The 23,386-nt window shown below is 45.6% G+C and overlaps 1 protein-coding gene across 2 annotated transcripts in view; it reads left to right on the top strand.

The window, feature by feature from the left end:
* Window positions 1-23,386, top strand: part of KAT2B (lysine acetyltransferase 2B) — a 296,390-nt gene that overhangs the window by 117,214 nt on the left and 155,790 nt on the right. For both annotated transcript variants that reach the window (XM_078663996.1, XM_078663997.1), the window contains exon 3: window positions 16,378-16,523. In XM_078663996.1, the coding sequence (XP_078520122.1) occupies window positions 16,378-16,523 (146 nt within the window). The remainder of the gene's footprint in view (window positions 1-16,377; window positions 16,524-23,386) is intronic.

Raw genomic sequence — 23,386 nt, 5'->3', positions numbered from 1 at the left:
TAGCAACATATACACATTCACAAAAGCATCACCACGTTATTCACGAGAGCTGTGTGTTACGCATGCGCACCCTTTCCCACCAAACTTATAACTACGTCAGGTCACGTGAGTGTGACTGACGCATGCGCAGAAGCAATTTACCAAGCGGCGGCCATGTTTAGAGACACGGATTAGTTGTATTAGAAATACACATACGCAAGCTTCCTCTACTTCGTTCGAATATAAAATAAAAGATTAGTAAGACGTACAAATTTTATTAATTGATTACACACGGGCGAGGTTCATGACTCGAGCAAGTCGCGATGCGAAGCTTGCTCTATCACTAACCTTTCAAAGGGGATTCTCGGAGTTGTTTCTGTTCTTTGTTGTTTCCTAAATTAATAACTTTTCCACCTTGGCAAAGTGAAAAAAAATATTTTCTTTCACAAATGAAAGTTAAGTGAAAAATGTTCTTTGTCTGTCCAGCTTGCCTGCTAGAAACCTGCAGCAGGGCCTGCAGCCAGAACACTTTCCTTTTCTCATCTTCAGCGGCGTATTCGAGTAATGCAATAAAACGCACTTGAATTAACCTTGTGTGTAAAATATGCAGAGGTGGAGTAACCCATGCAATAAATCAGTCCTGCTTCCTTGAACCTCTCTGCTTCCTTCCCTAAGAGCATATTCCAACAAACATGCTCCGATCGATTACTTGCAGTCCCATTCAAGTCTTTTCATCGCAGAGACTGAGCGGGAGCCGGTGGCCGGTGATCCATGACGGAGTTAACTCCTGGCCTCTCCACTCCTGCAGGTGTGCCCAGTGAGGGCGTGGGTAGAATTAGAAAACACTCCTCGTGCAGTGATACCCCTAATCCTGTTAGTGCCTCAGTGGCTGTGAGGGAGGCGGGCTTCCCTTCACAAAACACCAGATTAGCCCTCGCCAGGCTGTGGGTAGAGAGAGAGGGCGGGGTGGGCACGGCGGGTCCCCCGCACAGCTCCTGTAGGACGGGCAACCGTGCAGGCCAGAGCTGAACTCTCTCCAGCTGACTGATAGACAGGAGGGGGCCAGGGAGTCGCCCCCCCCAGCTTCCCCCGGGGTCAGAGCCTTCAGGGCGCTTTGAAAGGAACATGATCTTCCATCCCGGGCGTTATAGTGAATGTAGCGCCTCTCTGGCGCATTGTAGCGCCTAGAGGTGTGTCATTGCCGCTGGAGAACGTTCCTCGGGCTCACCCTGGGCAGACTTGTTTGTACCTTTGCCGGCAGTCGGTGACCCGGACCTCGGGCATGGGGTTGGGCCTCGCGGCCCCCCATGGCACCCCCAGTAACAGGGCCGTCTAGTCTTCAATCACCGCATCTTCAGCCCATTAGTGTGTGCTCAGCCTCGCAGGCCCTGTGTTTACACTCTGGTGCTGCCCCGAGGCTGTCCTTTAACCCCTCTCTCATTCCTTCTGTGCCCCCCCTCCCTTCATGCTGTCACAGGCCTCATCTTACAGTTCCACGAAAAGCTGCTGCCAGAGCTATCTCTCAGGTGACCGCTTACGGGGGCTGGCACCGTAGAGTTGAGCCAGCACTCAGGTGACCTGTTAAGAGGCTCCGCCCTCACACAAGCAGAGCGATGCCTCTGCTTAGACCTTAATACGTGCTCTGTAGGAACCAACATTTCTCCTGACTTCCAGGGGTGGGCGGAATTTGTGTAATCACGTTATGCAAATCTCCGCAAAACGGTAAAAAATCTCCGCAAACACGCGAAATTGCTTGTATTCGCGATGCTATTTTACTGTTCACAATCACTGCATGCTCGGGGGGAAATATGTCGCGAACACGCATTTGAGAACGCGAACAAGCAAAAAATTTCGCGAAGCCGCGGAATGCAGAATTTTGGGTAATTTCGCGTTCTCCGCGGAACGCGAAATTACCCAAATCCCGTAAATTCCGCGAGCGGAACGGAATTTGCCGCCCAGGCCTGCTGACTTCACACACATTTTACAGCGTGGCTCTCGTACAATAAAGCTACCTCGTTGAGAGAGACAGACCGTGCATGCTTTGACTTCAAGACAGCTGAGCTATGTCTAGGGCCGACTGAGATTTCAATAACGCTGAAGTGATGGCAACAATTTCGCGAATTTCGTATCCCTCGTTTGCCGCGAAATTGCTGGGAATTTACTCGGTTCCCCCGTTTGCGTAATTATGAGTAATTGGCCACAAAAATCCAGCTGCGGGAGCACAGGAATAACATTTAGCGAGCACGAGTGTTAACGGGCTGCTGCTGTCTGCCTTCTGTTGCATTTACCAGTATTTTCGTAGCTCAAAATGCATCCTCCGGTCCGTTTAAGAAGAGAGAGTGCATTTTCCGCTAAGAAATAGAGCTAAATGCTGTTACTTTCCTCGCATAATTCAGGGTAATTTCGCGTAATTGCACTACAGCAAATTCCGCGAGTTATGTCCACCCCTAGCTATTTTCTAATTGTACAGAACCTGCAGACTGTGACCCGCGAGCTATCTTTCAGTTTGCCAGATCTGAGATTATCAGCGGCAGTTCTTCCGCTAAGGTGGAGGTGCGTCGTCGCCCCACTGCTTTAAAGCAGTGCAAAGGAAAAACAAAATGATAAAACGTTATCATTTTCTTTTTAGTATTGATGTTGCAGCCAGGTTAGGTTAGGGCAGGGCAGGGCTGGGCTCCTGTGACGTCAACGGAGGAGGAGTGGTTGCTTAAGTGCCCATGACGGTTTGGACCAGTGCTTGAAATGGAGAAAAAAAAAGTGCAGGCACTCTGTACCAGAGTACCTGCTTGTTTCTGAGCAGCATCGGTACTCTACAATTAAAAGTATTAAATCTCTCGTGAGAAGTGCGGGTTCTCTCCATCGCAAAATAAAAAAGTGCCGGTACTCCGTACCGGACAGTACCGGCCCATTTAAAGCACTGGTTTGGACGGCCGTCTCGGGCCAGCCAAACAGTCATGCGCACTTTGCATGTTCTCCTCCAGCTGTATTGCACATCATGGTGGCTAACATGCACAGGCTCCCAGTCCCTCTGTGAGCGCTGAACCATGGTACTCAGACCGATCACAACGCTGCTGTAAGGCAGTGTTGTGATTGGTCCGGGGAGTCTGGGAGGTTCCTGTGTCAGATAGGCAGCAGCTGGCAACCGCGACCAGGAGGTACGTTTTCTTTTTTCTTTTTCCCTAACCCATCCCCCCCTCCTTTTATCCCCCTATCCCCCCACCTTCCACTGCCACTGTTCCCTACCAGCTGCCACTGGGGATTAACCCTTTCTATGTTGATGACGGAACCGCTCCTTCATCAGCTGCGGTGGCGCGGCCACCCTGCCCCCTTAGCGCTGCGGCGGAATAGCCGCCGCAGCGATGCGGTTACACTGTGCTTATTAAATGTTAAATGTTATAAACATAACAGATAAACTGCATGTGTTGCACAGGATCACACAGAGTAGCCGTGAAGAGCTGGTGCGTTGTCGCTTGTAGGCCAGCCCGCGTGTTTCTTGTCTGTTCTCCATGCTCTCTTCGTGTTCTCCGGTTGGTACTGCATTGCGGGGTTTCGGTATTTAGAGTTTACCCCGGGTTTGTTTTTTATGGAGCGGAGCTTTCTCTTGCTTCATGTGTTCGTGCCCAGCTTTTATACAAATCTCTACTTTGTCTCTCTTTCCCTCCTACCCTCGGTCTTGTACTTTTCCTTCTCTCTTTACGGGTCATCCTATTACTATCTTCTCTTTAATTGACCCTGTGTCTTTAATCATCGCAGTAAAATTGTGCCACGACCCCTCCTCCAGTCCGCAGTTGTAGGCTTTCTTCTGCTTTACTAATTTTAGCTTGTGTTGCTTTGCATAAGTGGACTTACACAAAGGGTATGCTTAGTTTATTTTAGTGTTCCATATGTTACTGACAATAGACTGATTCACTGTTGTAATTGACTTTCACCTCGTTGTCGTTAGTCGGGGACCTGCACGATTTGCTTTAATATTCTCAATCTCAAGAATGTATTTATTCCAATGGGGCAACAGTTCAGCGAGAAAGTTAATTAAGCGTAAGCCTGAGCCCCTGTCTTGAAGCTTCAAGGCGCTGTAAATATACGAGCCAACTCAATGCAGCTCGTTTCTTTGCTGTGAACTATTCTTTGGCTGCAGGGATTGGACCTGACATCTCAAGTGAGTGCATCGGCCCGTTCCTGACAGGGAGCCAGAGGAGGAGGAGGGCGAGTGGTGGGCGCGGGGGGTGGGGGTGCGTTGGGGGTGGATGCTCCTGGCCTCTCTTGAGTGGTGTTATTCCATTGGCCGTTCTGGGGCACTCGGACTCCCTGCCACAAGACCTCAAGTGGCCTCTCTGTGAAGGAATGTGGTTTGTTTTCCCTTTGATATTCATAAAACATTTGTGTGGGCATTTATGTAACTGCAGCAGCCTTGTTGCAGACATTATCTGGAAAGACTCCAGAGATACGCATGTCCTAATGTCTTCCGTGAACATGCATTGGTCATGTGTGTTTCTCCTCTTCGCGTGTCTTGCATTGGTCATGTGTTTGTCCTCTTCGCATGTGTTGCATTGGTCATGTGTGTTTCTCCTCTTCGCTTGTCTTGCATTGGCCATGTGTGTTTCTGCTCTTCGCATGTGTTGCATTGGCCATGTGTGTTTCTCCTCTTCGCGTGTGTTGCATTGGTCATGTGTGTTTCTTTTCTTCGCGTGTGTTGCATTGGCCATGTGTGTTTCTCCTCTTCGCGTGTGTTGCATTGGCCATGTGTGTTTCTCCTCTTTGTGTGTGTTGCATTGGCCATGTGTGTTTCTCCTCTTCGCGTGTGTTGCATTGGTCATGTGTGTTTCTCCTCTTCGCGTGTGTTGCATTGGTCATGTGTGTTTCTCCTCTTCGCTTGTCTTACATTGGTCATGTGTTTGTCCTCTTCGCGTGTGTTGCATTGGCCATGTGTGTTTCTCCTCTTCGCATGTGTTGCATTGGCCATGTGTGTTTCTCCTCTTCGCGTGGCTTGCATTGGTCATGTGTTTGTCCTCTTCGCGTGTGTTGCATTGGCATGTGTTTGTCCTCTTCCTGTGTGTTGCATTGGCCATGTGTGTTTCTCCTCTTCGCATGTGTTGCATTGGCCATGTGTGTTTCTCCTCTTCGCGTGTGTTGCATTGGTCATGTGTGTTTCTCCTCTTCGAGTGTATTGTATTGGTCTTGTGTGTTTCTCCTCTTCGCATGTGTTGCATTGGCCATGTGTATTTCTCCTCTTCGCGTGTCTTGCATTGGTCATGTGTTTGTCCTCTTCGCATGTGTTGCATTGGTCATGTGTGTTTCTCCTCTTCGCTTGTCTTGCATTGGCCATGTGTGTTTCTCCTCTTCGCATGTGTTGCATTGGCCATGTGTGTTTCTCCTCTTCGCGTGTGTTGCATTGGTCATGTGTGTTTCTCCTCTTCGAGTGTATTGTATTGGTCATGTGTGTTTCTGCTCTTCGCATGTGTTGCATTGCCCATGTGTGTTTCTCCTCTTCGCGTGTGTTGCATTGGTCATGTGGGTTTCTCCTCTTCGAGTGTATTGCATTGGTCTTGTGTGTTTGTCCTCTTCATGTGTGTTGCATTGGCCATGTGTGTTTCTCCTCTTCGCGTGTGTTGCATTGGTCATGTGTGTTTCTCCTCTTCGCGTGTGTTGCATTGGTCATGTGTGTTTCTCCTCTTCGAGTGTATTGTATTGGTCATGTGTGTTTCTGCTCTTTGCATGTGTTGCATTGGTCATGTGTGTTTCTCCTCTTCGAGTGTATTGTATTGGTCATGTGTGTTTCTCCTCTTCGCGTGTGTTGCATTGGTCATGTGTGTTTCTCCTCTTCGAGTGTATTGCATTGGTCTTGTGTGTTTGTCCTCTTCCCGTGTGTTGCATTGGCCATGTGTGTTTTTCCTCTTCGCATGTGTTGCATTGGCCATGTGTGTTTCTCCTCTTCGCGTGGCTTGCATTGGTCATGTGATTGTCCTCTTCGCGTGTGTTGCATTGGCCATGTGTTTGTCCTCTTCCTGTGTGTTGCATTGGCCATGTGTGTTTCTCCTCTTCGCATTTGTTGCATTGGCCATGTGTGTTTCTCCTCTTCGCGTGTGTTGCATTGGTCATGTGTGTTTCTCCTCTTCGAGTGTATTGTATTGGTCTTGTGTGTTTCTCCTCTTCGCATGTGTTGCATTGGCCATGTGTGTTTCTCCTCTTCGCGTGTCTTGCATTGGTCATGTGTGTTTCTCCTCTTCGCGTGTGTTGCATTGGTCATGTGTGTTTCTCCTCTTCGAGTGTATTGTATTGGTCATGTGTGTTTCTGCTCTTCGCATGTGTTGCATTGCCCATGTGTGTTTCTCCTCTTCGCGTGTGTTGCATTGGTCATGTGTGTTTCTTTTCTTCGCGTGTGTTGCATTGGCCATGTGTGTTTCTCCTCTTCGCGTGTGTTGCATTGGCCATGTGTGTTTCTCCTCTTCGTGTGTGTTGCATTGGCCATGTGTGTTTCTCCTCTTCGCGTGTGTTGCATTGGTCATGTGTGTTTCTCCTCTTCGAGTGTATTGCATTGGTCATGTGTGTTTCTCCTCTTTGCTTCTCTTACATTGGTCATGTGTTTGTCCTCTTCGCGTGTGTTGCATTGGCCATGTGTGTTTCTCCTCTTCGCATGTGTTGCATTGGTCATGTGTGTTTCTCCTCTTCGCGTGTGTTGCATTGGTCATGTGTGTTTCTCCTCTTCGCGTGTGTTGCATTGGTCATGTGTGTTTCTCCTCTTCGAGTGTATTGCATTGGTCATGTGTGTTTCTCCTCTTCTCTTGTCTTACATTGGTCATGTGTTTGTCCTCTTCGCGTGTGTTGCATTGGCCATGTGTGTTTCTCCTCTTCGCATGTGTTGCATTGGTCATGTGTGTTTCTCCTCTTCGCGTGTGTTGCATTGGTCATGTGTGTTTCTCCTCTTCGCGTGTGTTGCATTGGCCATGTGTGTTTCTCCTCTTCGAGTGTATTGTATTGGTCATGTGTGTTTCTGCTCTTCGCATGTGTTGCATTGCCCATGTGTGTTTCTCCTCTTCGCGTGTGTTGCATTGGTCATGTGTGTTTCTCCTCTTCGAGTGTATTGCATTGGTCTTGTGTGTTTGTCCTCTTCATGTGTGTTGCATTGGCCATGTGTGTTTCTCCTCTTTGCGTGTGTTGCATTGGCCATGTGTGTTTCTCCTCTTTGCGTGTGTTGCATTGGCCATGTGTGTTTCTCCTCTTCGCGTGTGTTGCATTGGCCATGTGTGTTTCTCCTCTTCGCGTGTGTTGCATTGGCCATGTGTGTTTCTCCTCTTCGTGTGTGTTGCATTGGTCATGTGTGTTTGTCCTCTTTGCGTGTGTTGCATTGGCCATGTGTGTTTCTCCTGTTAGCGTGTGTTGCTCCCCCCCACACCCTCCCTTCCGCCTCCAGGCATTCATTGGTGTGTAAGTTGTATGTGCCTGTCTGTGTCACACATTCATGCCAGACCCAGGCGCTTATCACCGTGACCCTGTGGAGATGGGTGTCTCGGGTTGTGGAGTCCGCCAGTAGAGTGCTCTCATTATGACTGATTGGTACCAGGAGTGATTGAGCACGAGGAGGAGTTGGGACCAGAGCTAAAAGGGTGATTCGTGAAGAGCGCGCCCACGAGACAGTCGCAAATATCTGGCAATGCTGAGAGACTGCTCCTGTCTAGTGCCAAATGGGTGACGTTGGAGGGCTCCCTTACCTTTTGCGGGCAGGCCACCAAGGCTCTGGCCTCTCGTTTTCATTATCCACAGATCCTTGGAAAGAGTGTACCCTTTCTTCTGCCAGATGACCTCAAAAGTGTGCTCCAGTCACATATTTTACCCAGGATTGACCATGCAAGTGCTCACTTCTATGACTCAAGGAGACTTGTAGCAATTTTTGCGCATCTCCGGCTTCAAACCTAAGGTGCGACAACACCTGCTAAACGCCCCCTTTGAAGGGGAGCATCTCTTTGGGCCGGAGGTAAACAAACTCCAAGTTAGAAAAAAATTAAAAAAGTATACAGAGACTGAAATCCAGAGGGGCACTGCAGTCCACTTCACCACGTCAGCAGTACTTTTGTAGATCTCAGGGCAGAGGGGCGTCCAAGACCACCACCTCTGACACCCAGACATATCAAAAGCAGCAGCAGACATATCCCCGGCAGCAGGGTAAAGGTTACTACAGTGGAGGCTTCAAGGGGGGTAACCAGAGAGGCAGATGTAGGGGAACACCCGGAAAGGGAGCCACCACCTCTAAACAATGACTCTCCACAAGTTGCCCCGGACATACATCATCTGTCGGGGGAAGGCAGCAGCTGTTTCACCACCTGTGGCCGGAGATCACATCAGACGAGTGGGCACTATCCATCCCCACCAGGAGCGCAACGCCCATTGGGCTCAACCGGCTTCAGCACCCCCCAATGTGTGTGTCGGCCCGGGCTGAGACAGCTTCCCGGGCACACACACAGACAGTTTTTGAGCTGCCAGCCGCACCCGCAGTACTTCACAGGTCTTTAAAAGAGCATTCACTTGTTAACAAGGCTACTTAGAGCCTCTGCATCTGCACTCTGCCTATGGCTGGAAGAATTAGCCCCCCACCCGAAATGTGGCTCTAGTTGTGCCTCTGATCCCCACAGACGGATACTACCTAGTACTTACCTCCACCCCTAAACATTCCTCCACACAGCCACGCCCTCAGCGCATATCATCTGCACCGTCTAAAAGAGGAGGTAAAAGCTGTTGTTAAAAGGCGCCATAGAGCCCGTGCCAGACAGTCCTCACGGCTAGGGGGTATACTCCCTATTCTTTATAATACCCAAAAATGACTGAACGCTCAGACGGATACTGGATCCATGCCCTCTCACTCGTTACATTCTGTCAGAACTCTTTCACATGGTGACATTACAGGATGTAATGCCTCTACTGCAAGAAGGCGACTTCATGACGAGGCTAGACCTGAAGGACGCATACTTTCATATACCGAATAACCCGGCACATCGCCGGTACCTTTGATTTGTTATAAGCAGATGTCATTACCAGTTCATAGTTCTGCTGTTTGGAGTAACTGCAGCCCCCAGCCTGTTTACCAGATGCCTAGCAGTGGTGACAGCCCATCTGGGAAGACAAAACAGTCATTGCTTCCTGTATCTTGATGATTGGCTAATCAAGAGTTCAATGAAACAAGAGGTGCCTGCAGGACACACAGGCCTTGATCAACCTGTTAAATTGATTCGGTTCACAATAAATGCCACAAAATCACATTTCAAGCCTCTTCAGATACAGCTCTATCTGGGAGCAATCCTGTCTCAGCCACAGCAAACCTCAATAAACCGAGAGTTCCCAATCTCTGGAACCACCTGGCTTTTTTTCAGCAGTATCATCGCTTGCCAGTCATAACAGTTATGCACCTTCTGAGCATGATAACAGTAGTTGCTCAAGCCAGGCTCCACATGTAATTTTACAGGTGTGTCTAGCATCTCACTAGTCACAATGGTGAGGGAAAGGGGCAGATTAGAAGCTGTAGTGTTGGTTCTGCCCAGGGCCCATCAGTCATTGAACTGGTGGGGCACAGCAAATCTCCTCTGGGCACACCTTTTTTGGACCCAATCCCGCAAGTAACTATCACCACAGATGCACCACTCATAGGGTGGGGCACGCATATGGAGGACATGATGGTCCAGGGTTCTTGGACAGATCATTAGCAAACGGTACACATCATTGTGCTGGAGCTCCTAGCGATTTGGATAAATGCTTCCTCCCCAATATAACCAGGAAGGCCGTTCTTCACTGTACAGACAACTTGACGGCAATGTATCACATTAAAAAACAAGGAGTAATGCGCTTGATATAGTTGTCTCATCTGGCACAGGACAATTGGCTTTGGGCTATCACCATCGCTTCCACCTCTTGGCAGAGTATCTCCAGGGAGTGGACAATTCGGTGGTGGACCTGCTAAGCACGACGCAGCGACAAGTCTACGAGTGGGAACTCCATCCCTGAGTCCTCCACCTCTACTTCCAGTGGTGGGGGACACCAGACATGAATCTGTTAGCCACCGTAGAAAACGCAAAATGTCTACACTTTGCCTTAAGGTACCAATCCCCATTGCTGACCCAATTCAGGAAGGATCTCCAGACCTGGCTCTTCGGCTGAACCTTATCGCTCGGACGGATGAGCAGCCCCCACGCCTTGAGACCCTCATGGTTGAGTAGCCATGCGTTACATACCCTGATTGATTAAAACCCTGATTGACCACCCGCAGTCCATGGGCAATTCTGTTTGGATGAATTGGTCCGGGATATTTGCATACGCTTTTCTGCTTTTCCCACTCATTCTCTATCGTATCAGGAAACTTAGACAGACATCTCTCAAGATAATTCTAGTAGCTCCCACCTGGGTGTGACACCCTAGTACACAACGCTCTTAGAGTTGTCTCTAGTACCGCACAAGGGGCTGCCCAACAACCCAAACCTTCTCACTCACAGCAAGGGCAGGGTCAGGCATCCAAACCCCAAACAGCTCAATCTAGCTCCTTAGGTTGTAGAGTTTGGAAACTTGCAATTGCCTCCAGAGTGTCCGGACATTCTAAGGGAGGCAAGACGCCCAACCACATGAGCTTGTTAGGCAGCCAAGAGGAAACGCTTTGTCCATTACTGTACAGCACCGCACATAGACCCTTGTGGGTCCACTGTACAACAGATAGTATACTAGTTGTTACACCTACAAAAGTCACATCTAGCATACACTTCCATACGACTGCACCGTGCTGCAATTGCCGCTTACCTGCAGAACTGTCAGCATCAGTTACCTTTTCGTATACCGGTCATTAAAGCTTTGATGGAAGGGTTGAAAAGAATAATTCCACCACGTGCACCACCGATACCCTTGTGAAATTTAAATGTTGTTCTTACAAGGTTGATATCACACACTTGGAACCGCTGCAGTCCTGTCCACTAGAGTTCCTGACTTGGAAGGTTGCTTTCCTTGTAGCTATCACTTCTCTAAGAAGAGTTCTCAAAATTCATGCTCTTACAATAGAAGAACTTTATTTTCAGATTTTTTAAAGATAGTTAGTCTACGTACAAACCCCAAATTTCTTCTGACGGTCATCTCTCCTTTCCATTTAAACCTAACACTTGATTTATCTGTTTTCTTCCCTAAGCTGGAGACCGTGGCAGAGAGCACTTTATACACTTGATGTTAAAAGGGCATTAATGTACTACATTGAGAGGACTAGCTTTTAGGAAAACACAACAGCTATTTGTGGCTTTCTCAAATCCAAGAAAGGGTGATGTCATTTCTAAAGCAGATATTGCTTGGGTAATTGTGAAATGTAATCAAATTTGATTTGCTACATTAAAGCCAAACTAACTTTACTAACCGTTCCACACACACATTCTACTAGAAGAAAAGTTACTTCAATGGCTTTCTTAGGCAATATCCATTTAGCTGATATTTGCAAAGCAGCTCCTTGGAAGTTCACTAAACATTATTGTGTGGATTTCCAGCAAGGCAGCAATCTCTTGTAATATAAATTGTCTAAGGGATTCTATTTCAAACATCTGCATCATCTGATGCTTCGAGTCACCGCGAGAAGAGTACTGCTTAACAGTCTATGCATAGCATGTGTATCTACAGCCAACACATGCTAGGAATGGAGTCTGTTATTTAGCTTGTAAGCATCTATTCGTAACGTGTAGTGCTGCAGATTCATATGTGCCCTCCCGTCTCCCAGGCACGCATTTGATGGTGTCAGATTTACCCGTATTATACAGTATATATAAAGAAATATATTCATAATTTTAGTTTGATACACACATTCATTCTTTTAAAATATCTTCACTAGCTCCATTCTCACTCGCCACTATTCCAGGAAAAAAGTAAAAATCTAGCAATGGAGCCAAAGAGAGGACTCAACGTCACTTGAGCAATAAATGACTTCTGTGAGAAAGTTGTAGAGTCTACCTAGTGCTCCCCAGAGTCTCCTGGCAAACATGGTACCTCACTTGTGTGGATAGTCCTAGTGCCCTCAACAGGAAAGGCCCCAAAAATACAATGTGGAGACCTCAATATTTCCTGTCACAAAAATGATCTGATTTGGCATTGGCGGTGGCTGCGTTTTTTTGGTCAGGGATCGACAGCTACCCAGGGAAACCGACCAAAACTAGACCTTTCTGACAACTAGACACACAGGGGAGTCCGGGGTTATGTGCCTCGCATGGGTCTCACAAAGTATTTATAACCACAATTTAATTCGAACCTTAAACTTTGCCTAATAGTATGCATTTTCCTTGCTTTTCTGCGACGTAAACTTTCGAAATCAGCAGGACTCCACAACATTCCTACCATCCAGCATTCACCTACTTATACTAATAAAAACGCTTCTATGTCTCGCCCTAGTGCCCACAACTGGAACAGATCAAACCACGGTGAATGAGTGGCCTTTTGCGAATTAGTCTACCTTAGCAATCCCATCAAAAAGTTTAACCCCAGAACCGCTTCATTTCATGGAGATTTGTAGGAGTACAACGCTAGCTCTAAAGTTGGTCTTAAATATGGCATTACTGTCTCTCAAATACTGACTGAAACATGGTAGATGGCGGAACCTTCATAGGAAATGCACCTGATCTACAGTAATGCCAATCGTATTATCCCTTTTATGAATCAATGGTTAGGGGTTATGTGCACACTGCAAAAATACCCGCCATCACAGTATTGGTCCCAAAACAGACCATACAATCTATTGACAAAAGCACAGGTGCACCATATCACAATTGCAAAGAAACCACAAGTTTGTTCCACAAATATAAATAGTAATGTCCAAAAAGTCTTGTGTGGTTGATTCCTTTATTTTTTCAAATAGAAAGAAACGAACAGCCGACGCGTTTCGTCCCAGAAGGGACTTCTTCAGGGCAAGTATAGTATGAAAATCTTTGCAGTGTAGTTGATCATGTGGCAAAGGCACGGATGAGTAGATCCCTGTTGTGGGTGTTGTGGTATTTGAAGCCGTGATAAGAACGTAAGATAAGCATGAGTAGCCAGGTACCAGAATTATATTGATTCTGTACTCCAACGTGGATGTCAGAACTGGGTTTGCAGATATGCTGTCAACTTAACGATTATAAGTCGTTCTTGCGTAATCTTGGGCGAAAGAGAGAAGTCCCTGCACCTATATCTGAGTTTGAGGGTAGTATCTGCAGTGACTGAGATAAGGTAAAATTTAGGCAGACTCTCCTCAAGACTTTAAGTTAGTATACAGTATCCAAGTTGCACCATCCACAGGTTGTGCACCTGGATCTGAGTTTAACGGTAATATCTTCAATGAACGGTATTGTAAGAATCTTGGATACATTTTCCCATTATTCCGCCTGTATCGTGAGGGAAGAAAGTTTCCGAAGTCTTTTCCGTCCAGCCCTGTGGCTACGACCCCCAGTCCGTATAGCGCCTGTTGGTCTCTCAAATACTGGTCTGTGTACAAATTGGTCTGCTCAACAATATCAGCCAGAAATGCATAATCATTAAAGAACTGGAAAAAATGATAGGCGAAAAGCTCTCTGTGTTAACTCTAAACCCTGCAACACCACTAAAGGCAGACAAAACAGGCTACACAATGTTAGGGGCTTCCCAGGGTTCAGCACTTTCAATGGGAAGCCTTCTAGCCCCTGACTGTAATCCAGTTTGCTGATGCTGCACTACAGGCGCATCACTAGCCTCCTCTAAATGAGGCACTTCATCAGCTCTAATAGTAGATTGTCCTAAATAACATCTGATCTGTCCCCATGGGGGTGGATGCAAAAGATATTTGCCTCCTTTGGAAAAGGAAGCTCCCCTGAAACAATAGTCAGGATATACCTACCTGGTGTATACTGGGTTTCCTCCTCCTGTGGAACAGATCAGCCAAAAAACTGGCCAATCTGACCCTGATGGGGTACGGGAGGATGAAATCTCGTTGAGACCCTTCTATTGGGGAGCGACCCTTGCCCAAGGAGCCACTTCTTGACACATAATCAATCCCTGTTGGCCTAGTGGGTGCATTCCTGCTGCATGGTCGCGGTCTAAGCTGTGATTCTGCAGCAGGAATGCACTCAAGAGAAACACCAGGGAAAAGAAAAAACTGTTTCCTTCCCCCTGTGTCTCTCCTGCTGTCCGATTCCCTCCCATATATTGCCCTGGTGGGTTGTTCCCCCTTCCCTTATCCTTTTTAGGTTCAGGGCCCCTCTCATGTTCTTTGTACCGATTCCCTCCCAAACACCGCTCCTCACTGCGAGAGGACTCGCGTAAACGTCCTCCTCTCCCCTAGCCCTTGAAGCAAATTCCTTCCAGTGCATCCCAGGCCACTGATGATGCCGTTGCAATACCATGCATGTGCTGATGTCTTCATTGCGCTGCTTTTCCTGGTGGGGGCCCACCGGGGAGTGCCAGGGCTTCCCAGGGCTTCCCTTGAGAGTGGGTGCTAGTATGTGCTGGACATGTTCTCAGCACCTGAGCACCAGCATGGAGGGCGTGTCCAGCATGTCCTTAGCACCCACGAGGTTAAAAAAGGATCCCTAAAAATCAAGGGAGCCAATTGAACAGTATGCACAAAAACGCAGATTTGCAAGCCATCTACTTGGACTTTGGTGGTCACGTGCTTCTCCCTGGTGGGATTCAGGTCGGATTATCCCCTGGGTCACTTTGTTACTTAGGATCACTGACTACTGGTAGGAGAAATTCTCACACAATAAGCAGAACAATGCCATTTTGCCTTTTTTCCTGCCTGCAAAGTGGAATTAAGGCTGATCCATCTATGTGGGCTGAAAAAGAAATGTGCATTTGCTTTTAGAAGCACACTGCAGGGCCTGGTAGCCTGTTTACCTTGTTGCAAAATGCATTAAGGTAAATACATTGCCTGGAACCTTGAGAGTGACCATAAAAGCTACTTGCCCAGTGCGGAAGAGTCTGAGCCGAGCTTACCTGCTAAGTCCTTTTGGCAGGTACACAAGCCCCCCCCCCCTCATTGGACAGTTGATTGAAGAGCGCTTCACCAACATTAAATCTTTTATATATTGACATGCTTGAATCATTCCCCGTTGTCCCAAACTGGGAATTCCCAGCACATTAAAATAGCAGTATACAGTGTAAAATAAATAGGACATACAGTATACATTGTAAAATGGTCATAGGCCTGAAACAACATTGTGTATTTAGTAGCACATCCACCTCATTTTAAAGAACCCAAACCTCAGCCAGTGAGCTCTTTTACTCCCCTTAAAAGCCACCATAGCTCAGATTCCCAGCGCACATCATCTATGAGGAAGTCCCTGTAAGAGCACTGCTCTGACCGTTCAATGACCTTACATTTTTTACTTTCTTGATCTGCGCTGGATTTGAACCAGCCCTATCTTCTGCGCAGAAGAATCGTGAGCTGTTTTTAGAGAAATTGAGTAAATTTGTGGGTCAGGGGGATCTTTTTGCTTGACAGCCTACTGTAACCAGGGCTGACAGAGACACATTTCTTTTCAAAGCTTATTCATCCTGTGGTCTTAAAAATATATACATTGAAGATCCTCATTTACAGCCTATTTATTTCCTTTATCCAAAACATGAGGCAACTAAATGTGACATTTGTTGACATTTTTCATCTAAAACTCATAAGGACAGAGCTGGGAGATTGGTTTTGTATCCGATGGCAAAGAGAATATTCCACTTTATAAAAAAAGATGCCCCTTCTTCAGGGGAAAGATTCCATGAAGCATACTCCCCAAAGCTCTTCACGAAGGCTGTGCTAATAAGGGATCATCAGATTCCATTGAAAATCAACCTCTGGAAAAACAAATCTGCAAAATTATCTGTCAACCTCATCGACAAAGTTGCTGTCGACGTCTACGACACTGTAGACAAAGATACCTTCATTCTCGATGACGACGACATTGTGCTATTCTGTTGACGATGGCAGTGCCATCGACGACCATTCAGTTGACGACATAATCAAATGCAGTTTTCACTCTTGTGCTTTAAACGTTACCTCCAAATCAAATTTTGCAATTTGATCAGGATGATTAGGCAGTGAGTATGGTTCGCAAACTGCTTATAGCACAATTGAATGTTAAATATGTTCTAGATAGGACATAGAGGAAAATGACTTTTATTCAGCTTATGATTATCAACAGGATCTGATATCCCTCATAGTCTGGTTCGCGCTATATAAAACTTTATAAACTAAATAAAAAATAGTATTCCTCAAGCTTCAAGGTCTTGCATTCCGCCTTGGCATGGACACATGAAAGAACGGTAGAAAGAGAGTGTGCTAAGACCGCTTACAGAAAGTGTTGAGCACTATTACTTCCATTTCACAAAGGTGGAATTTGATTGCATCAGAAAGGTGCACATCCATGTGTTTAATAGAGTGCTGAAGTTTTTGTTTGTTTGCAGCTTCCCATGTCTCTCACTTGGAGAACGTGTCGGAGGAGGAGATGAACCGACTCTTGGGCATTGTGCTGGACGTGGAGTACCTCTTCACCTGTGTGCACAAGGAGGAGGATGCAGACACCAAGCAGGTCTACTTCTACCTCTTCAAGGTATGTCCAGGAGATGGTGGGAGTGTAACAATTTTGGATCATGCCTAGAGAGCATATATATTTGTTTATTTATTAAGGTTTGTACATAACGCAGTTCTTACTGCCAATTGGGTGTCAGTGCGCTTTACAACTCATGATATACATGAATCTCAAAGGAGGCCATTACATGCACAGGTGTGAATAGACCATTCCAACTACACAGTAGTCTACTGATAATAGGACCGCTCGTAGAGTGAATGACGAAACAAAAATGCGTGCATCTTGTGCTTACTCTCCCTTGCACTCTTTCTTCCTCCTACATGGCTACTTACCGGTTCTCAGTGCACACATCATCCCACCATCACACTTCTTGAGCATCACATACCTGCTGCAAATTGTTCTCCAATGCAGAGATTGTATTGTTATAGCGCTTACTACCCCTGATGAGGCGTTGCAGCGCTTTTTCGGCGAGTAGCACACTACTTCTGAACCCATAAATGATTACTGGTGAATTAGTATAAAGAAAATATGAAAGTAATTTGAGTGGTGGATATGTTAGTCAGTTATTTGGATTGAGAAGGATAGTGGAGGGATAGAGAAGGGAAAAAGGTTTTCATTTATATAGCGCTTATTACCCCTGATTGGGTGTTGAAGTGCTTTTTCGGCGAGTAGCACGCGACTCTGGAACTCACATAGTGTTATTGGTGAATTAGTTTAGTGAAATATGACAGTAATTTAGTGGTGGATATGTTAGGCAATTGAGAAGGATAGCGAAGGGGTAGTAGAGGTAAAAAGGTTTGCATTTATATAGCACTTGCTACCCCTGATGAGGTCACGCCTGCTTCACGTTCATCTATCACTTGTCCAACACATACACCTCTCCTCCATCTTCTCTACACATCATTCCTCCAACGCACACGTTACCTCTCCATCACACTACTTGCACATAACCATGCAGTCACTCCTCTAAAGTAAACAGCACCCCACCTCCATGCACATAACCACGCCGCCACTCCTCTAAAGTAAACAGCACCCCACCTCCATGCACATAACCACGCCGCCAGTCCTCTAAAGTAAACACCACCCCACCTCTTCTTCGAAGATCACTTGTCCAATATGGAAATCCCACCGTCGCCACATTCACCGCACATCACTCGACACACCTCCAGCTCATTAGGCGGTGAGAAGCCAGCTTGAACTAGACTTAAGTCTCCAGTCAGCCGGTTCTTGGGGATATGTGCGAAAAGCCACCTTCACTGATTCCTTTAGCCTGTGATCTAAAAAGACCTCTGGAGGTGTGAAGCCCCCTTTTGTGGATAGTCTTCTAGTGACAGGAATTGTGCCCCAGTGTATAGACGCACATTCTGAGAAGATGTTTGTCTTGCAGAGTCTGCATCATTAGAGGTTCACTTGTGATGGGTGTAATTTGGGAATTCGTATTGATTTTGTATGTGGAGAGCATAGTGTATTTGATTCAGATATCCGAGCCAGTTGTGCCCAGTTCTAAACTGTACAATTTACAACAAGGATTTCGGGTTGTGGCCGAGTCGGGTCTTCACTTTACATTTGTGATCCTACGAGATGTCACGAAGCCCATTTCTAGATCCAGATGAGATACCTGTCTGCTGGAATGAGACAAGTGTGTGGCAAGTTGTGCTTGTGCAAAATAAGAATAAGCTTCAAATGTGATGTGGAAAATCCTCCCTGTTCATATGACCGCTGTAATTTTTGGTAGCTTATTTGTGGCTGTTTGCCAGCCCATGGTAATTTGATAGACAATGACTGTAGTGGGTCACAAAATCCCTGTGTTAACTGTGCAGGAATATTTTGAAAAACATAAATCTAGCTTCTTCCGCGAGGCATTAGTCAAATCCAAAAACAGACCGAAGGAGCTCTAAAACATAATCAGACAACAAACATCCAAGCCTCTGCCCTCACCCCTGCAGGCGTCCAAAGAACTATGCGATAACTTCGCCAACTTCAACGATAAGGTCTTAAATATCGAATTATCCCTAGACATCAATAACTTACACCTCCAGAAGAGCAACTCGGCTATCCCACAGGCCCTCCCATCCGGCTCCTCTCCCTTCCTCTGGCTAAGCTTTCGCCCCGTCCAGGAAACAGAGATAATCTCGTTGATCTCGACCTCCAAACCATCAGCACACATCTCAGACCCCATTCCTCCCTCACTAATCAAAAAAATGAAGTTCACCTTAGCACCTATCTGGGGCAAAATCATAAACAGCTCCTTACAAAGCGGAGTGGTCCCCGATTGTCTAAAAATGGGGCAAGTCACCCCTCTGCTGAAAAAACCCGGTCTTGACTCAACTGACTTGAACAACTTCAGACCGATATCTAACCTCCCATTGCTCTCTAAAACATTGGAACGCTGCGTACTCACGCAATTAACGCATCATCTGGACAACATCAATCTCCTGGACCCCCTCCAATCCGGCTTCAGACAAGGCCGCAGCACAGAAACCGCGATGCTGAACATCATAGACGACATTCATGGTTCTCTTGACGCAGACAAGTGCTGCCGCCTCATACTCCTTGATCTCTCCGCAGCTTTCGACACGGTGGACCATAAGCTCCTCATCAAGACTCTTCAAGTAAGAGCTGGCCTTGGCAAGGTAGTTCTCAAGTGGTTTTCCTCCTTTCTACATAACCGCTCCCAAATAATAAAAATGAAGAACTTCACCTCCGAAACCCAGCAAGTCAACAAGGGTGTCCCTCAAGGATCAGTGCTCTCTCCTCAGCTCTTTAACATCTATATGGAACCGCTCGCCAAGCTACTCAGGAATGCCAACATCCACTTCCACCTCTACGCGGATGACACGCAGATTTACCTGGAAACCTCTTCTCTTAATGACATCCACAGACTAAATGATGTCCTTAATGATGTTCAAGATTGGCTGACAAAGAATCACCTGAAACTCAATCCCGACAAGACTGAAACACTTCTCATCTCAAACAAAGAAGACAACCCTCAAATCACCGCGTAGCTGAAGTCGATCGATGCTCTTAAAGGTAATCTCACGCTAGCTGACTCCGTAAAATCTCTGGGTTTCACCCTAGACCCCAAACTAACCTTGACAAATCACATCAAGAACTCGGCGAAAAGTGCATTCTTTAACCTCCGACTTCTTTAAAAAATCAAACCTTACATTCCCAACAAGGACCTCAAACTAGCCACGCAATCTCTAGTTCTATCAAGACTGGACTATGGGAACTCAATGCTAACAGGCATCCCCAAATCGCACCTGGCTCCACTAAAAACAACACTTCATGCGGCAGCGAGAATGATCACAGGCTGCAAAAAATCTGACCACATCTCCCGGCACTCAAAGAACTCGAATGGCTCCCTGTGGAAATGCGTAGTACCTTCAGAACGACCTGCCTAACCCACAAGGCCCTCCATACCGGCAAACCAGAATACTTGGCAAACAAGCTCAAAAAAGGAAGCCAAGTTAGAAATTTGAGAAGCTCCAACTCCCTGCTGCTCATCCTACCAAAAACCAGAAAGAAGAGAACTGCGGACTGCTCCTTCACAGGAAATGCCCCCAAAATATGGAACTCCATCCCCCCGCACATCAGAACCATACCGTCTTATGCGGAATTCAAGAGCCAACTCAAATCCTTGTTCCGTTCCCTAGGTTGTGGGTAACTAGGATCAGCAAGCATACCCAGAACTATGTGGTAACTCTGAATCCTGTTACCAAGAAGTCCTGCTGTTCGAACTTTTCCTCCTTCCAAATTGTCTTTCGTTGATCGCTTGTACTTGTTACGTGTCATGTTGTTCACTTTTTTCATTCCCTTTACTGTAAAGCGCTCTGCTACCTTCGTGTCTTGTTAGCGCTATAGAAAACTTCTAAATAAATAAATAAAATAAATAAAGTAATTGTGGTAGAATTAGTACTAGGATTAGGGCAATTCAGCCCACAACCCTAATTTGGGCTTTCAAGGCAGGATAAAAGCACCCCGACTAGTGACAGAAGATAAGCGCGCCAGAGTAGGGATGAAAGGCACTGTTGGACTTTAGAGCTGCAATGCAAAATCGACTTCTGCCCTTTAACCATAAGCATTGTGGGCGTCAAACTATTTTGTTTTTATCAATACTTTTCTGTCCATCAGGATTTTCTTTAAATGCTCATTACCTATTGCCCATATACTTGGAGTAAACTTTGGTTCCAACCAGAAAGGTATAGCACTTTGTCCTGAGAACTGTTGCCCATTTGGAGTAATATTCCTCCATCCTAGTCATGTTTCCACTGGGACTATTTTAGATCTGATAAGTACTCGATATTTTCTCTCTCTTTTTTTTTTTGCAATCTTTATCTCGTGTACTTGTTCCATACAGTAAGCAATAGGTTTTTGCTACTTTCCCAGCACTGGCAAAGCCAACAGTGCAGACTTAAATGCGATAAACGGCTTTGGTACATACAACATATGTAAACAGCAATTGTGAATGCCTGTTTTTACATGCCTTAATCACATTTAAGCCAGACCTATTGCGTTTGACAATTTTTTTTTCAGTCTGGCGTTAGACAAGACCTTTTGATTGTACTAAAATTATATGTATAATATACTTACTTAAAGTGGCTGTCAGCCACCTCTCTTCTTCCATTGGTCTGTTTTTGTGTCATTCACATTTTACTTCTGCCCACATACAGCATGGGGCTGTGGGTCAGCCTACTTTAACCACTGGATAACTTCACTATGAGTGACTGCATTTTGCTCTCTTACAATGAGCACATCTGCACACAAGGTAGTTCCCTTCACTGCCAATGTTTGTATAAACATTACTTTAGTGTTGCTTTTGTGTTTAGAGCCTAGTGTGAAAGCATGACCCTTACGTTGTGAACACAGGGCACATTCCAGCTTTGTCGGTTCCTTTCTCCTTCCAATGCTGTTTGAATTCCTTTTGGATTGGCCTTTGTTTATCTGACGGCTTCTATTTTAATAGTATGAAAACGTTGTGGAGAACAGACCCTTTTAAAAGACAACAATAATACAAACATCAGCTCTCACAAACTCTGAATATAAACTCTTTTGAGTGTCCTATAGCTCTGCAACCCTGTCTGTCTTTCTTTCCTTCCTTTGTTTTACGTTTCCTACAAATCTAGTCGTACTGTGTATATAGAAAAATAAAAATTCATAATGTAGAAACTGAGACTACTTATATAATCAGCAATTACTGGTCTGTTTGGCTAGCTCACAGTACCACATCTAGACTCCTAATCAGGAGAGTTGGAGATGTTGTCAGTAACCTAGAACAAGACTCTGATTCCCAAAGTTTCACAAAGAAAAGATACACTATTGCATTTTCAAACGCGTATTGAAAAGCTCTAATCTTTGAAAATAAAACATGAAATGTTCTTATGAGAAAGATGAAACCCGTTGTTATAAGCATTATTAGAATGGTGAAAAATAAACAATTCAACCATGTTAATTCTTCATAATGTTGCTACGGTTTCTCCTATCGATCACTAATTTCCCTGTGCTAAAGAGAGCGTGTCGCAGTACCCATCTGCCAGACCTTTTGGAATGACCCAAGCCCAGACCTTAGTACTGTATGTCAGGATCCCGACCTCTGTACATTAAAAAATGCACCCGTCTTAAGTGTGCAGGCTTGCAAACTTCTCCAGCATGGCTATCTTCCTTCTCAGGATGAAGGTCGGGGACAGAAGGATTACTTCTCAGTCACAGCAGCCAATGATTTTGGTGAGAAGTGAACCTCTCTCCGACTTGCGCATGGAGGCTGCTCTTATAATAAAACAGCAAACTTATTGCACTGTCCCAGATGTGCAGAACAACATTTTATTTAGACTGCAGCAGAAGGGTTGTCTCCTCCAACGACATAAACAAAACTATACATCGTGTTCTGAATTGCCCGACCATGGAACTAAATGTGCAGACTACAGTGCGACAATGTCTATCAAGAATAAATGCGGGCATTACACATTCTCTAATTAGAGAAAAGATGGGCAAATCACCATGAAAGAAAGATGCTAAATTAGAAGGAAAATCTAAAATGAAGACTATATGTTAACCCTACAACACCTTTCCTTCCTTCCTACCTTCCTTCCTTGCTTCCTTTTTCCTCTCTTTCTTTTCCCTTTCTGTGTACTTTCTTTCTTTCTTTTTCTTTGGCTTTTATTTTTTTCTTGATCTCTTTCTGACTGATTTCACTATGAGTTACTTCATGCTGCCTATTCACAAGGAGCACTGTCACACGCAAATTAGTCCCCTTCAGTGCCAGGGACACTATGATAATGTGTACTTTTGAGGGCCATAAACATGTTTGCTTTTAGCCAGTGTTTTTTTATTAGATTGATTGAAAGCCCAGCAGCTTCCTAAACAATAGAGTTTTGCAAAGACCACGTCAAAACGAATTAATAATTGCCAAAAGGCTGGAAGTGAATGTCAGACCGTTTGTGTTTGTGATTGCTTGTTTATTGTTTTCAGTTGTGTTGCACAAAAGGCTGCTGTTGAAAGTGGTTGATAAAGAGCTGCAAGGTAAGCTGCATAGTGTGATCGCCTCTTCCATGATGTTGCTAGTCATTTACAAATATCAGATGGGAATCACCTTACTGCGGCTTTGCCAGATTAGGTGGTGAGCTCATTTTGTTAACAGATTTGGTACATCACTGTCCAGAACGCCTTAACGATTCTATTTAATAAATATGTTCAAAACCAAGTTTCATCAAGTAAAGGTGTGTCAATCCCAGTATATGTTTACATAAGTGTGTAAAGTTGCAAAGTTTATACTTCTAACCGCAGATTGCTCCCATTTAAGTTATTCCCTAGGGCCCAACTAGATAGGAAGGATCTTTCAGCAAAGGCCATGTGTGCAAGTAGTTGGCATCATATGGCCTTACAGT

Source organism: Lissotriton helveticus, chromosome 10, assembly GCF_964261635.1.
Source record: "Lissotriton helveticus chromosome 10, aLisHel1.1, whole genome shotgun sequence".
NCBI classification, from domain to species: Eukaryota; Metazoa; Chordata; class Amphibia; order Caudata; family Salamandridae; genus Lissotriton; species Lissotriton helveticus.
This window is presented reverse-complemented; position numbering and strand designations above follow the sequence as displayed.